At 41.3% G+C, this 14172-nt stretch overlaps 1 protein-coding gene across 3 annotated transcripts in view; it reads right to left on the reverse strand.

The window, feature by feature from the left end:
• bicd1a (bicaudal D homolog 1a) overlaps positions 1-14172 on the reverse strand; it is a 31350-nt gene that overhangs the window by 8377 nt on the left and 8801 nt on the right. For all 3 annotated transcript variants that reach the window (XM_076885554.1, XM_004568254.4, XM_004568256.3), the window contains exons 2-4: positions 4065-4277; positions 1440-1592; positions 534-1022 (exon numbers count right to left, since the gene is read on the reverse strand). In XM_076885554.1, the coding sequence (XP_076741669.1) occupies positions 534-1022; positions 1440-1592; positions 4065-4277 (855 nt within the window). The remainder of the gene's footprint in view (positions 1-533; positions 1023-1439; positions 1593-4064; positions 4278-14172) is intronic.

Consider the following 14172-nt stretch of genomic DNA (forward strand, 5'->3'; position numbering starts at 1 on the left):
TCTTGCAGCTGCATTCTCGCATACTGAAAGCTACTCCCTCCATAACATGCGTGAAAGCATACATAATATATAATGCATGATACAGACACTGAATGTGCATTAGCATGCTTCTTAAAAAGCACTTACCAGATGGGCGCCCTGAGCGCTAGGGCCTCGATTTGAGTCTGAACATTTGTGATGTCATTCCTCTAGTCTTTCTCCACTTCTCATCTATCTCTAATGTCAGTACAGGGTTCAAATGACAATAACCTTAAATGAATGCCTTCAGACTCCATCAGTCTTCACACTAAAAACTAAAATATACTGTGGGAAGGGAGATCAATATGGTAGTCCTGCAATCTGCTCTTTGAAGCTAATTTCAACCCCCTTCAGCGCTGTTATTTAAACCCTCGGTGACGTTCAAGTGACGTCAGTGTCCTTGAAAATAAAGATTCGGTGACCCAACGATTTTCTGATTTCAAACTGGGCTCGGGGCTCATGTGGGACTTTAAACTTTCAGTGAAATTTCCAAGGCGCTCTCTCTTATGACCTACCTGCAGTAGCTGCTGTTTAAGCTTCTGCATCTCTGACAAGTTGAGCTCGCTGAACAGATCTGGCACAGGGTGAAGGCCATCTCCCTTTCGGCCGGGTCTGTAGTCCCCGTTCATCTTAGCCATCCCAGAGCCAGCGTGAAAGTGACCGTTGCAGCGGTTGTTATCCTCATTGTTGCCATTAGCAGCAGGGATGGTGCTGCCATTAGTGCCGTTGCTCTCCTCGGGGAACTTCAGGCCTTCAACTCCGGTGACGGTTAGCGCCAGATGGGCCCCTGCGCCGTAGACGCTGTCACCCAGGCTGATGTGATGGGCTAGTTCTTTCCTCAGATTGTTCTTCTGCTCGCGCTCAGTCTTGAGGGCATCCAGGGCTTCTTCTAACTGACCCTCAGAGATTTCCTTTAAGCGCAAAGCGTCTTCCAGCTGGCTGTTCAGAAGGACAGTCTCCTCCTCCAGCACCTTAATTTCATGTTTCAGTCCCTCGTACTCCACCTGAGGGACACAGAAAGGCCACGTGATAACAGGAAAAGAATTATTTTAACACATTTGTAAACAGCTGGTAAAAAACAAATCCTTTTGAAATTAATATAACCGTTAAGATCTCTATTCGACTTCATCTAACCACGTGTCTAGAGCTAGTTTAAACTAATACGACTTCGTGTTACTGTGCAGGAAACACTGTGAGATCACTGAGAGCACTGGTACATTTTGGTGACACGAGTGTGAGTCATTAAAATCAATTGAGCCACCGATTGCTGATGCATCACTGAAAGTGATGACAGATCTTTAATAGGCAATTTCACAGATACGCTTAAATCTGAGAAATACATTTAGAGAGTGAAACTCTACACGACAATGACACATAAATAAGAAGCTATTAGTGTGCAAACTGTTGATCTTCGTACCAACCTGGCTCTGCTTGAGTGTGGACACCAGTTTCTGAAGTGTGATGTTCTCCTCCTCCAGCTCTGTGTAGTCCTGAAGCAGCCGGGTCTCTCTGAACTTGTACTCTTTGATCTCCTCCCTCATTCTGCTCCGTTGCAGCTCGAGCATCTCGTTACTCTGGAGGAGGAAAAACAGCGGTGACATTTTTAACAGTTCCCATCACTCTTTCCGCTCATTGAGGTCTCATTGGTTGGGATAAATCTGCAACACGTCTTGAGCCGACTACAAGCCACTGTGGCCAAATTTATAATAGCTACATCAAATTAATTTAAGATGATATTTACTGGAATTAAGAATAGACTTCTCATAACCATCACAGATGCTAACCCAAACAACATGCAGTGATCAGTAACCAGGATAGCTAGCATGTAAATCCAATATGCTGAATATGATTAAACCCTAACAGGCAAAGTGGTGCCCACGTAAACAAGGTCAATATCAAATACAGTCCCGTCAGCTTAAGATTGCATGACATGCACAGACTCATAATGCTGATGCATGTAGACGTGACGTGACTTTGCACACTGAGGTAGGACTTTCTCAAAAGCTATTTTTTTTACATACCTCTACTGTACATGCGCTGAAACACTCTCTGCTGTTTCCCAAAAATTAACTAGATGATATTTACATATCAAGACAAAAATGAAAAAATATATTTTATATATCTTATTTTCACACACAGTTGTGTGTAAATGTTTGCAGCCCAATGCAACTAGTGGACAGAGTCTGTAGTATAGGCTACAAAATAATGTTACAGTGCATTTGCGCATGTGTGTACTCCTGCTGCTGCAGAGCTGCCTGCAGCTCCCCTGCAGTTCTCTGTACATATGGCAGAAGTGCTGACCCAGAGACTTTGTGGGTGGAGTGGGTGGCTACACGCGTTGGCAGTGAATACGATGCTACTTTTAGAAGTGGCAAAAAACCTGAAACTGAAGACCTCAGGTCTACACTGAACCTCCTGATTTGTGCATTAGCTGACAGGAACTCCCATTATATAAAAGTTAATGGTGTAAATGGGGAAATCCCACAAAGGCACAATTGGACTGTTTTGCAAGTACATTGAAAGCACTTTTACGCTAAAACTGGCTAAAACACTGTAAAAAGAAAAAAATAGAGCAGACCAAAAACACACAAAATACATTTGCGGTTGATGTATGAACATGAATATAAGCTTTCTGTGATACATGTTGTCAAAATACATTTTATTAATAGTGTGCAGGATATTAAAGGCCAAATAATACTGGGGGCAATCAGACCCTACGGTCAGGGACAGATCGGCACACAACACTGGCACTGAGCCCGCCACAGGGCAGAGCTGTTCACAGCACGAAGTGTGGCTGTTAAAGTCATCATACATTCATCCCTGCCATCACTGCTGTTGTGGCAAAGTTTTACAAATTTAAAGTTTAGGCCTGTGTTTCCTTTTTTGGGCTTTAAAGTGCACTTTGATTTTAACCCATGTGGCAATCTTTATCCCTTCTCATGTTCTGACTTGTAACTCTAACAACAGACATCTATCTAAACTAACTCAGTGTCTTTTTCCCCAAACCTGTATATGTTAGGTTGCTTGAAATCTGTAAAACAAAAATCTTTTAATTAGATTTGGTCTGTGGTAAATGAAGCGCTCGATGTCACTGCAGCACCTGCCTCTCACGATGAAAGGAATCCTGTTCATTAACTGGCATCACATGTGCAAATGAGGACTTCAAAAAACAGCAGAAGGCACTTCATAAATATATCAAAGCGCCACACTCATGACTCAGACATGAGGCATTTGTGCATAGGAACAACTCATCGTGTGTAAAGGTTTATCAGGTAATTACAGCTGAGATGTTGATTTTGTTCCACATGCTCCAGCACCATCAATATCTTCACTTCTTGTGAACTTTGAGAATGAGCGAACATCACAGCACTGCCTGACCAAATTAGTGAATGAGAGTGTGTCCTGTGGGCGTAGTGCTGGTACTCTGTCCCTACACATGTGCCGAGCTCAGGGCATTTCACTTTATATCCCAGCTTAGCACTGGATTTGCCCCCCACAATGGGGTCGTGGCCGCAGTGTCTGACCCCTGCTCGAACTCCGGTATTGCCCAACACAGTTGCTGCAGACATATATACTTGCATAAATACACACTTTGCACATATGCATATCGTTTATTATTCTGTGTGAGGCATGACACCTTTTAGTTTGTCACAGTAACCTCTTGATCTTTGATAAACACATAGGTCTCATGTTAGTTAATGTAGAATAAAAGAAATACTAGTCAAACTGTGGAAAACAATCCGTTTGGACTCAAGAATTGATCATAAAAACTACAAGATGGCTTTACATGCAGCTGGCTCTTACTGTATCTCGCTCAGTCAAGAGCCAGCTGCAAGCCAAATGCATTCAAGTTTCAAAACAACTAATGTGCACATCTCATAGAGAGAATTTTAGGTGTTGGTGACAAAATACTACTGACATAAGCAGAAATATATAAAAAAGTGAAATGCTGTTTTCTTACACACACAGTAGATTCAATTTCCTGTTTTTCTTTATTTAGGAAGTAATAAATCGTCTGCATGCTTTCCTCGTGTTGACAAACTCACCTCTCGTAGCTCCTGTACAAGTGCGTTGAGCCGCTCATTCTCTGACTGGGCGTTGGACGCCACAGAGCGGCTAAGCGTCACCTCCGACTGCAGCTCCAACAGGCGGCCCATATAGTAGGCCTCCTTGGAGGCGGACTCCTGCAGCAGTGTCTCCTCATTGGTCTCCCCATCCTCTGCCACCTTCCGTTGGTTGGTGTAAGCCTGGCCAAATGCCTGAAGAGATAAAAAAGGGAGGGAGGTAGGGTAAGAAGAAAAGGAAACCGGTATTTCTGTAAAGTCAAAATTAAAATCACACTGATCCAAATCCTGTCAAATAGCATCAGCATCATAATCCAAGCGATGGAAGGGATTAGCACACACTGCCTCGGAAATCTTACACATCTCTCCCAGCTGTGTGTGCTAGGCCGAGTGCTGCTGTACTTTTGACCACTGGCAGCACTGATGGGACACTTGCAGGGGCTGGCCCTTAAGAATACCTGCTGTCTGTCGATGTGGGTGATGTTTCACTCAGATCAATAGACACAGTGTTCCCATTTTCCTGACACAGGTTTTCACGACACTGAGAGCTGGCGTGTCATGATAAAATCAAAGCAGGTATCAACAGAAAAAACATGGCAACCACAGCGGGCCTGCTGGGTCAAAGTGGTAAACTAGCAAACACACATTCACTGTTAGGGGAAGACCAGTGTTTCCAGTTCAGCGCTATTTCTCGGTCAAGGTTTCCTGAATGCATGTGTGAGTTTCATGACTGGAACATCAGTAACTGTTTTAGTGATTCAATAAACCATGCTTCCCTTTTGCCCCTTTCCATCAGGAGAAATGACTTTGGCGCCTGCAGAAACCTCTGTGAGAGAAAATGGATCATCTGAAAAATATTTTATGGTTTACAATCGCCACAGGATGCTGTAGACCAGCGGTCCCCAACCTTTTTTGCGCCACGGACCGGTTTATGTCTGACAATATTTTCACGGGCTGACCTTTAAGGTGTCGCGGATAAATACAACAAAATAAAACCAGTACCGGCACCAAAAAAAGGAAGCTTTAGTCATAACACACGGGAAAAAACCCAGGGAAACCGAGTTAACGATAAAAACAATAAAAAAAATAAACTATAAAAACCCTGAAAACCATAAATTTCACACCCGAGCCTCAAATCTCGCTGCCCGATAACAAACGACTCACAGACCGGTCCGTGGCCCGGGGACCGCTGCTGTAGACGATACTGTATTGTATGGTTACTGACTCTTCAAACTGACCATGCAATTTAAATAGGAAGCCATTTATTTTGAACTACATGTTTTAATAATGTAAGCTTCCCAATCCCATCTCATCATCATAATATTTTCTCTGTTTGTCATGAATCATTTATTAGGCACAAGCATCCATTACTTTGAAAAGACATGAGCCTAAAGTGCAGCTGTCTTTTCTTTTCATTTGTGGCTAACGAGCTAAGCGGGCAGTCTCCTGCTGTGTTGAGGTGAAATTAATTTGTGCTTTTACATGTAAAAAATAAATAAATTATGAACCACATGTTTCTCTCTTTATGGATACTTATTATCAAGTAAGCAATAAAGTGGAATTAAAGGTTAAATTCAGTTCAGTTGCAGTTATGGCCAACAGGCACATTTTCCAATCTGTCAGTGTAACCCACTTTTAATCTACATGCTGTAAGTCTGTTAAATAGAAGCTTTTTCATTCACGCTCTCCTCAGAGAGCATGTTAATGCAAATTCAATAGACCTCTTTATTATGCCTTTGAATTACAAGTGTAGCAGTTAGCATATGAAGAAATGCCAGCAATAATCGGTCTGGCAAAATGCCCCGTAAACTAAAAAACACTCGGCAACATGTATCTATTAAAGAAAGGTTGTATTATATTTCTTTATTATTTTCCTTCTGTACACACCACTTTCTGTGTATTTCATCATTCTCTTTTCATACTCCTTTGTGCACTCACCCTGGTGCCCCCTCTCGGTCTCAAGAGAGCCACAGTGTGATTGTAGTGAATGATTAAGAGGAAGGGCCTCTGGAACAAAACAGACGATTAATTCTAGGCACAGTGTGACTGAATGAGCTTGCATTCTCTGCTCGGATGAGAGCCCGGCAATCTCGGAGCAGGCCTCACGGCAACAGCTGGGCTCTGCAGGACAGGAAGTAAAAATCTGGCCCGGACAAAACCCTTTATCACAGCATTTAGTTCCAAAGAAATTAGTAGGAGATTTCAGTTAAAGATTTTAAGAAAAGAGGTTCTGGTCCTCTGAGGCTTTCCCTCCAGGAAAATGCATCTCCCTGCATCACATTACAATCTTCTTGAGAAGCTCCTTTTAATTGCTTGAAAGTGCATCGTGCAGAATTGGATCAAAGACTCCCGGCCAAATGTTATTCTCTGCTACAGGGATCATTTTAACACCAAAAAAAGACCTGTTTCCATCTTTCGACATGTTTTAAATCTCATGATAATTACATGAGCTGTATGTATAAAGTGACGCCCCAGTATTTGTGTCCTAATTGGCAATCAAGTGGAGAAGATTAAAGTTTAATATCGTTTCCTCAGGATCACATTAATATGGAGTCACTCATGGGCAGCCATTTTGGATCTTTATACTGAAAATCACAGACTGCAAGAAGTGTTGAGGCTCCACACTCGTATGTGTCTCAGTGGACAAAGTCCAGACAATGGGTTCTATAGATATTCATCCCTGGGGCGACAGGAGGAGGAGCAGGCAAAGGGAACAAACCCACCACTGCAGCAGTGTGAGAGTTTGTGTAACCCGAAAATCCTTCCCTGTCTGCTGGAGTCCCTAATGAGAAGTCAGGGGAGGTGCTCTGGGTGTGTGATGTTGTATTTGTGTGTATATGCATACAGCAAGGATCTATTTTTACACCCAGGAGGTCAGAGGATGGAGCTATTTCTGCAGCAGCAATTAATCTTATGAAAACTTTCATCATTAACAGGGGGACTAATCTGTTGTACAGGAGCTGTTTAATTATAGATGGTAATGTAGCATAAAGCTAATGCAGGATATACACTCGATTACATTTTCAGAGTCAAAGAGCAACCCTTGGAGGTAAATGAACATGCTCGAAACGTGCAGAAACACAGTCGAGAGGAACAACCAATAACCGAGTTGTATGAGTTATTTATGTCAGTCATTCTAATTAATGTGTATTTTTAATTAGATAATTTTAAGCACGAGTGCGGCATCCTCAATGTTTCTGTCAGTTATGGTTGAACAGAAATATGGTTATTAGCTAAGAAGCAATATTCTTATGAATAACATAAACACACAGATATATACACCAAATGCTGCGTCTCAGCCAGATGGGTGGCCTGGGCAGTCACATCAGGGATTTCAGTACCATGGAGAGAGACTTGCAGCAAATCCACTACCATGCAGCTGTCAGCGTGTGTGTGTGTGTTAGAGGGCAATCATTCACCACGGGATTGATACTGTAGCCAGACAAAGGGAGAGAAAAGACAAAGAGGACTGTTCAACATGTGCATCGTCAAAACAGCACATCGCAGCTGATGCATGGGACATTTCATTTATTTTTAGTTTCTCTACTTTTTTATCCAAAGTGTTTGAGAGCATGCCGAATAATTCATTCAATAAAAAAATCCCTCCACAACAGTACTCCCAGAAGGAATAAATAATAATCCCCAAAGCACAAAAATGCCCCAAATATGACATAAATAAGAAGCAGCATGCAGTGTCTCAACCTTCAGTCACCACGAGACCTCGCACACAAACACACGTTAGCTGGCAGTAAGTGAATGAGGCAAATATGCAAGATGCAGTCCTGACTCACTCGCTCCTTTTGACACACACAGCGTTTGACTGCTGTGCACGACTCAGAGAAGGAAAGAAAAGAAAAAGTGAAATATCGCATTTTATTTCAAATAAATATGGTGAAGAAAATTTCCCTGTTGTTGTTTCTGTTCAGTAAATAAGCTTTACATTATCTTGCAAACTGTCTGTAATTAATACTCTGTAATCTAGGAATTTAGTTTTAGTAGTTTTTGCTCTATATAATTGATATTTTTTAGTGGGGATAGGTTAATCGATTAATCTAAATTGCCCATAGGTATGAATGTGAGTGCGAATGGTTGTCTGTCTCTGTGTTAGCCCTGCGACAGACTGGCGACCTGTCCACGGTGTACCCCGCCTCTCGCCCTGTGACAGCTGGGATAGGCTCCAGCGACCCCCACGACCCTGAAAAGGATAAGTGGAAGCGAATGGATGGACGAAGTTTAGTGTTTATCGTCAATAAAATGTAAATTTTGTGACAAGTGAGACTGAGCGAGCCTCACTTTTATTCTCTAATATGATTGAAACTTAAATGTTCACTCTGATCTCTGAAGCACCATTTAAAAGCACCTCGATGCCTTCAAAGCTATATGATCAAAGTTATTTCTAAAGCTTACAATATCGTCTTCACAGCCACAGATAACATTAAAATGATTGTGAGTAGTTCTTACAATAAGTAACATTTATCCTTAGTCTAATATGACACCAAATGCAATATTTTCAGTTTAATATGCTGAATATCATAAACAGATACTGAAGAAGGTTCATGGAAAACACTGCTCTGCCATATTTTTGTCCTTCAACAAGGACGGAGACATGTCTTTGTTGGTTTCTAAGCAACAAGAAAAAATGCCAAGTCAAGAGATCTGTCAGACACACGAGCACATTTCCACAAGTAAGGGGAAAGTGTGTAATCACAGCCAAGTAAGAATGGAGGAAATCAATTAAAAGATGAAGAGTAATTGCAAATTTTAGCAAAACATGTTGAAAATCTGTTGTTTTTTGTTGTTGTCAGTGGACAATATTAGAGTTTGCAGTGCGAGCATTCTACCGCAAGTGTTTGTTTGTGTGCTTTAGGTCATCAGGACTACTCTACTGAATCACGAGGGATATTTATAGCTTATAACTGTATTGTAGAGTGCACATGCATGCTCTGCAGAACCCGTTAAATTTCCCTAGAGAGAGCTCCTCTATCCCTGAATTACTGTCTGCACAAAAATTGAACTACATGAAATGAATGATTTATAGATAGTAATGAGGATAAATAGCTCGCTTTCTATTCCTCCTTACCAGAATGCTGTTTAGTGCAATAAAGCCTATTATTCCTCTTATGACAATATGCTATTATGCCCACAACTGAGGAATAAAAACATCTATAATGTAGGGTAACAGCTGAAAAATGCTTTCATGTGCTTTAAAGTGGAAAATCAATCCCAGAAATCCACAATGGTGTCACATCTGCTGCTCACCAACACAATGACCAGAGAACACGCTGTGTGAAGCCGAGGGTTCTGCCAGTGGGACAAGCGGTGCCTGGCTAAAATGATGCGGCTTGTTTGAGTGATTAAATTTGGCCCAAGTCTGCTCCTGATAAGAAAGATGGTTGGATACTTTCCCAGAATGCCTATCACTTATACGTGTTTAGTCTGAACCTGACTGAATGAACGGTGTGGTGGTAGAGAGGCCGCTGTGCATTAGATTTCTTTGTTAGATTTTTTTCTTTATTTACTGCTTTTTCTCTTAAAATACATCCCTATGTCTTTGTTCGCCTTCTCCGCCTCCTTACTTCACCCTTATCGTCCCCAGATTTAAAATCAACCTTATTGACCCAGTGTGAAACTAAACAATGGCCTACATAACACTACATTACTACATTACTGATCTGATGACAAACCATTACATTCACCTAGAAAGCTGCGATTTCCCATTAGAAAGGAAGCAATGACCAGTGTAAGCCGACAGATAGGAAAGCTACTAGAGGACTGCACAGACTGTACCAGCTTTAGCTGTGTCATTCTCTTTGCTTGGTAATGTGCCCTACAGGAGATCCTGAGCTAGTGGACCACAAAAACACACAGTGGAACCTTCAAGCTATTCCAACACACAAATACGTATTCAGAAATACACATCGGTACAGGACAACTCGCACTCGTGCTAAGTCACTGTTCATTCCTGCCTTTCACAAAGAGGGAACAACAAAAGGGGAAAAACATAAACTGGATAAAAATGAACACAGCAACTGTAACATCACCTGTTTGTTAGTAAAGCCTCAACCTGAGCATTTTGACCACGGCATCAAGATTTTTTGAAATAATGAGAATAATGAGAAAAAGAGGGACACGGCATGCTCATATGATTGTGACATATTTATCACAAAGGGGGGTTTGGCAGTTTTACTTTACTGTCACTTCTACAAAGTTAATACAGTGACGAATAGAAACCTGTGACTGAGACATAAATTCATCTTGTAAGTCATTATTTAGGCTGTGGACTGAGTGAGTTGCAGGGTCATGTTCTATTATGTTTGCATTCTCCTTGGTTCCTTAAGAGGAATTTACAAACTAATTGGTGGCATCACAGCGGCTCCATAAAACCTCTCCGAGAGGACTTTTTCCGTGATGATGATTTTATTTCTTTTACTTGTGGTGTCCCGCAGGGTTCCGTATTAGGTCCAATTCTTTTTTCCATCTATATGTTACCCTTAGGCCTAATCTATAGGAAGCATAACATCTACTTTCACTCATACGCCGACGACACCCAGATTTATCTTCGGTTCACCTCCACACCCATGGAATCGCTAGTCAAATGTCTTGACGAAGTTAAAACCTGGATGGCCTCAAATTTCTTACCTTCAATGAGGACAAACCTGAGGTAATTATTTTTGGACCAAGTTGTAATTTCAATGCCCCAGATTTGGACTTATGTAACCTAACATGTGCTGTTAAAACGCATGTAAAAAACCTGGGGGTTTTCTTGGATAGCAAACTTACATTTGAGAAACAAATTAATTCAGTTGTCCAGCGGTCCTTTTTTAAATTAAGGCTCCTATCCAAAGTGAGATCTTTTTTATCTTTTAGAAACTTGGAACGAGCAATTCATGTGTTTGTTTTATCTCAACTGGATTACTGCAATTCACTATATGTGGGTGTCAGTCAGTCCAGCTCGGCCCGGCCCGGCTCCAACTGGTACAGAATGCTGCAGCTCGCCTTTTGACTCGTGTGAAGAAACACCAACACATTACTCCGGTGCTTGATTGCCTTCATTGGCTTCCAGTGCGTTTTAGAATTAAATTCCAAATCTTACTTTTGACTTATAAAGTGCTAAATGGCCAGGCACTGGACTATTTGTCTGACCTTTTGCAGCTTTATACGCCCTCTAGAGCCCTTCGATCAAGTGATCATTTACTCCTTACCTTACATAAGTTTAGGATGGTTCATAGAGGAGATTGGGCATTTGCGGTAGTGGCCCCGAAAATGTGGAATAATCTACCTCTCCACATTAGAAAGGCCCCAACTGTTACTCTTTTTAAATCTCATCTTAAAACACATTCGAAACTGCATGAGAGTTACCAATTCTTTTATCGAAATTTTCTTTTAATTTTCTTACCTGTTGTTGTTGTTAATGTCATTGTTTAATTGTTATTTTGTACAGCACTTTGGTCAGCTCCCTGTTGTTATTAAATGTGCTTTATAAATAAATAAATGAAATGAAATGAAAACTGTTATACTGTCTGTGCTGGGTTCAGTGCACCTTTTCAGTCTTTTAATAAGCTAACTATGCAAACTAGGCTGGCTAGCTTTGGCCATTATATCAGCAGCTCACTCTTTCGTCCGATTAATGTCGCATTTCACTTCAACAAGTGTTTCCCTTAAACCCAAAGTTTAGCCTTAAAAATGCTGGTCCACATACCGATGAATGACGTCATGTGGCTACATTCATTTCGGTGTGTATAAATGTTAATGAAAACTTTGTGCTAGTTTCCTTATAATTAATCAGCCAAATATTTAGTGCTTTATAAATGAAATATTTAGCTGATGTCATAAAGAAAAAAAGGCCAAAGAAAGTATCGCTTATCAAAGAAACAGAGAAAACACGTACCAGTGTATCGCTGCCAAATCTGTCGCTACTAAAGATTTGGGTAGTTTGATCAACTGATCAAGGGATAATCATTTTTTGCTTCATAGGAAATTGATAGCACGATGCAAATGAGGCTGTTTCTCATACTTGACTGCACAGCCAACAATAACAGTAACATGTGGGATGTGTGCTAAAGCTAAATTATGTTTCAGAAACACTGAGCCCATATTGGACCGTTCTTTCTATTTGAAGGTTATTATGTTGTGCATGCAGGTGTATAACTGTGTGGCTAAGTGAATCAGCTGTAAGGTAATCCAAACAAATCCTCTCCCTCAGGTTACAACCTGATAAACACAGTGATTTGCTCAGAGGTTCATGAAAACTAAATTAGCAGAAAAAAAGTGATAAAGTTAAATATTTCTAAAAGGATAATCCACCAATACATCAAAGTGGCCAGATTTAATATCTTATTAAATTTCCATCTCCATTTATACCCCCCAATCCCGCCATAATTTTCATTAAGTAGTCAGGGGACGAAGACCACTAATGGAGTACGTGTCTTCTTTCTTTATGCAGTACCTCCCTCTATGCTGGTGTCCTTTATCCCCCTTTTCAGGTGGCGGAAGAAGAAACCGGAAACTTAAAACAACAACAGCGTCTGAACACTGAGGAATGTGTTACAACATCAAAAGACAGAAGTGACTGAAAACTCGCAGGCTCATTGATAATCTGTAATCGTTCCTGCAGACACACCCAGACAGGCAGCCAGACTCATAAAAACAGAGAGACACACAGAGCAGATTCATCTGATAAAACGCTCTCCTCTCTCTGCACTCGGTCTCTCCTGATAAAGAGGACTCAGCCAAGCCAGACAAATACAGACTACAATGGAGAGGCTAGCCTGCACACAGTGACCCTCTTGGTATTGCATGCATGGGGCCTCAGGGTGACTCAGTGCTTTTGTGCAGCCACACGAGACCCTCCATGCCAGAGTATGTAGAGTTTGATTTCTTGAAAAAGGTACTAATAAGGTGCAGTATGGCACATATTCACACCCATGAGAGTCTTAAATATCTCTCCATTGTGTATTATAAGCTGTTTTATCTGTTTCTGCTCCTTTTGTATGAAATGTTTTCCTTGTCAAAATGATTTGTTATCATGCTTGATGTGAGTCAGTGTTTGGACAAAAAGTTCGCACCCAAAACTGCCAAAAAACTTAATCCCACTAATTCCAATTAAGGCCCATCATCTCCATATTCACCCTGACATGGCATACTTCCTGTTTTAGTTTCCTGACCTTACTTGAAGTCATGACCAGTGTACTGAGAACATGGTTAATTAAACAGGTTGACTATGGAAAGTCTGTCTAATTCTATACATTCCCTAATAGGGCTGAAGTGACAAAGACGCATCTTTGACCCTATTCTGTATGGCACACCCATCACAAGCGCATGCTTGGGTGTGCATGTGCTCATGCCTGCCTTTGTGTGTGAGAATGGTGACAAGGCAGAGGACAGGGAGGATCATGCGCATTTCCAAGCGCCCTTTGCGGGATAAAATGGCCTCTGGATATGGAGATAAAAGGCTTCTCTTTATCGGGCATGCTGGGATGAGAAGCATAGAATAAGACTATACTGTAGATGAAACTCAATAGCTCTGTCTAGACAATAAGAAAGGCTTAACAACCACGTTCAGTGATGCATTAATGACTTAAGAGAAGTCCAATTTAATTCAGGCAAACAATAAGTTTTGACGACACATGGAATAATGTCTTTTTTTTCCTCCTTGTGAGAGGATGGACAGATTTTTCTGCTATGGTATCCGAGTTTGCAGCACACACAGCTAAAGTGGAAAACTAATCGATACAGCAGCCAGCAGGGAGGAGAGTCCTGTTCTTACTACATTTCACTGCAGCAAAAAGGAGCATTCTGAAAAAACTTAATCTATGCAGGGACGGGCAAACCTGAAGGGGCTCTGCAGGTTCATTAAGCCCCTTTCTCTGTGACAATAGAAAAGAACAATCGTTACACTGAAGCAACTGAACAAACTCTGTTCTGTGCTCTTCTATTCTGCTGACACAGTGTGTATACGATACGCACAGCACACTTTTGTGTCTCCTCCCCTTTTCTCCATTACGTCAATACAACCATAAAAACCTGAAACAACAAAGAGGGCCTGGTTGATAGGCTGAAATCACTCAACACCACTACAATATCCTGCCGC

This window comes from Maylandia zebra, linkage group LG7, assembly GCF_041146795.1.
Source record: "Maylandia zebra isolate NMK-2024a linkage group LG7, Mzebra_GT3a, whole genome shotgun sequence".
Lineage (NCBI taxonomy): Eukaryota > Metazoa > Chordata > Actinopteri > Cichliformes > Cichlidae > Maylandia > Maylandia zebra.